Source organism: Octopus bimaculoides, chromosome 2, assembly GCF_001194135.2.
Source record: "Octopus bimaculoides isolate UCB-OBI-ISO-001 chromosome 2, ASM119413v2, whole genome shotgun sequence".
Lineage (NCBI taxonomy): Eukaryota > Metazoa > Mollusca > Cephalopoda > Octopoda > Octopodidae > Octopus > Octopus bimaculoides.
The window spans coordinates 26,846,497-26,848,879 of record NC_068982.1 but is presented as its reverse complement, the minus strand read 5'-3'; the positions used below and the strand labels follow the sequence as shown (position 1 = coordinate 26,848,879).

The following is a 2,383-nucleotide window of genomic DNA, read 5'->3' as shown; positions in this document are numbered from 1 at the left end:
ACCGGTTTCCGTCTTTTAGACTTTTTCAACTAAGAGTAAAATAAGAAAAACAAATAGGAGAACAAATTAAGTGAAATGTTTTGTAAATATTTCCATAGTCTTCAAATAGTCTGCATGTCAGTTTCTTCCTTTGTGAATGCTTGGTAGGTAGGTAGTAGTAAAGCTGAAGGAATAGTTTTATGAGTATAGAGAATTGATGGTTTAAGCAGGAGCAGCCGAGGGAGAAGAAGAAGAAGAAGAAGAAGAAGAAGAAGAAGAAGAAGAAGAAGATGATGATGATGATGATGATGATGATGATGAAGAAGAAAGAAGAGAAGTGGGAGTAGGGAAAGAAGAAGAAAAAGAAGAAGAAGAAAAAGAAAACGAAAAAGAAAAAGAAGAAGAAGGAGAGGAGGAGGAGGAGGAGAAAGAAAAGAAAAATACAGGAGTGGTGTAACACAGTAGATTGTTTGTGGAATCTTCTTTAATGGTCAAATGACCTAAAAGTGACCTGTTGTGGTCGTAGCAGTAGCAGTTGGAATTGTTCTAAATTCTTGTAGTTAGTTTCATCTGTGGTGAAAGCATTCAAAAGATGTTTATATTTTGCGATAGAATTTGCTTCTTTGCTAATGCGCTGATTATAGGTTGCATTGTCTCTGAATTTATAGAGGGGAAAAATTCTAAAGTCAGGTTGTTCATTAGTGGCGCAAATATCGATGTGCTCACTTAATCCTATTTTTCTGTAATCCCGTATTTCAATCTTGGATCTATATACCGTCATCCGCTGGCGTAGACTGTTTTTAGTTTGACCAATATATTGTTCTCGACACCCTGAGCAAGTTAATGCATATATTAGGTTTTCTACCTTGTCTTATTTTCCTTATATATGACATTTCAAATAGCTATTATACATTTTATTACATTAATTAAGAAAATAATTATTTAACAAATAATTAAATAATTAAATTAAGAAAATGTGAAGTACGCTATAATAATATTTTAATAATCTTGTATAATTTTAATTTGGAAATACCTTGTGAGCTACTCTTCCAGCTGTTTATGGCTGACCAAGATTATTATGCTCAGAGTGCAGCGGGACATTGACGTCTTGCTTGGGTTCAGCGTCTTGATCAGGCCGACCGAGGTGGGGGACTCCACTACATGCAGCGGTAGCATGTTGTCGACAAACAGGTCTACAACCTTTCTGTCCACCATAGACTGATGGACACCTGTGCCAGCAGTTTCGGAAAACACCTCGCCAATGCTGGGCTGGCGTATGTTTCTTGCACATGGCTGCGACGACTGGCTACTAGCATTGCTACCAGAAGATTGTCTGTGTTCCCCACAGAAAGAGCCGGCCTTGGTCCTCTCCACAAACCGGATGGCATGCGCTGGGTGTTTCCTCTTGACATGCGACTTCAAGTTGTAGAGGCTTGCCGCTTGTCCCTTGATGGTGTTCTCGTTGGGCTGGCAGATGATGCACCAGAAGTACAGGATTTTGGCATTCATCTTATTCCTTGACGTAAGGACAAAATAGTCCTCCCGAGTGGCGCCACGGCTTCTGCGACATCTAGCTCTCAACCTGAATCAGCTCCGCCTCACTCACAGCCGTTGCAGACTTTTCAACAGGCCCTTCATCCTCAGGCAGAACAAAAACCGTTTTCACCTTCCATAACGATAAGCGATAACGTACACTACTGTCGCTGATACTGTAAGATATCTGTAATATGATAACTTCGTAAGTGAACACAACTCAAAAGTGCGGGATTACACAATGCTGTTCAGCTAGCTGCTGCTGCGTCGATCAATCATGTCTTGTCATGTGTACACGCAGTCAGCCAATAGCGTGACTGACGGACTCTTCGAGACATGCCCACAACAAACAAGAACAAACGTATGAATTTTGTTAGTGGTCTTAAAATTGACGGAAGTAAATTTAGCGTAAGCTAATTGGTCCGCTAACGGTTTTGAAAGTAGTGAAAACGTAAATCCGCTAAACGAAAAGTTAGCTTCACTAATTAACTGTTAGCGAGTTAGCGGAACCGTGCCCACTACTGGATAAATCTAACTCACTGAATAATTAACTTTACACTATTGGCTGCCAAATAATTTTTTTTAAATTAAAAGATCTAAAAAGAATTTACTCGTTATCAAATGAGCCGAGAAGTGATTATAATAAGTGAAAATAATTTTGAAGTTATCTAATTCATTTAAAATTTCAGTCTTACTTTATAGAAATAATTATTAAAAGCTTAATTGTGACATAATCTGCGTTAATTTAGAACGAAAACGTGTGATGCATAGTGGCGCCCAGTTTGATAAATACAACATAAGAATAGGAGGAGAGGTTGAGTGCACCACAACCCATACGGTAAGTCATTTCCATTTGTGTATTCAGGAAACT

General features: G+C 38.7%; 1 protein-coding gene across 3 annotated transcripts in view; it reads left to right on the top strand.

Annotated features, from left to right (window-relative positions):
* The window catches only part of LOC106868874 (uncharacterized), a 46,455-nt gene that overhangs the window by 40,169 nt on the left and 3,903 nt on the right, over positions 1-2,383 (top strand). For 2 of the 3 annotated variants that reach the window (XM_014914325.2, XM_014914332.2), the window contains one exon: positions 2,262-2,350. The exons of the other annotated variant lie outside the window; for it this stretch is intronic. In XM_014914325.2, the coding sequence (XP_014769811.1) occupies positions 2,262-2,350 (89 nt within the window). The remainder of the gene's footprint in view (positions 1-2,261; positions 2,351-2,383) is intronic. 3 annotated transcript variants of the gene reach the window in all.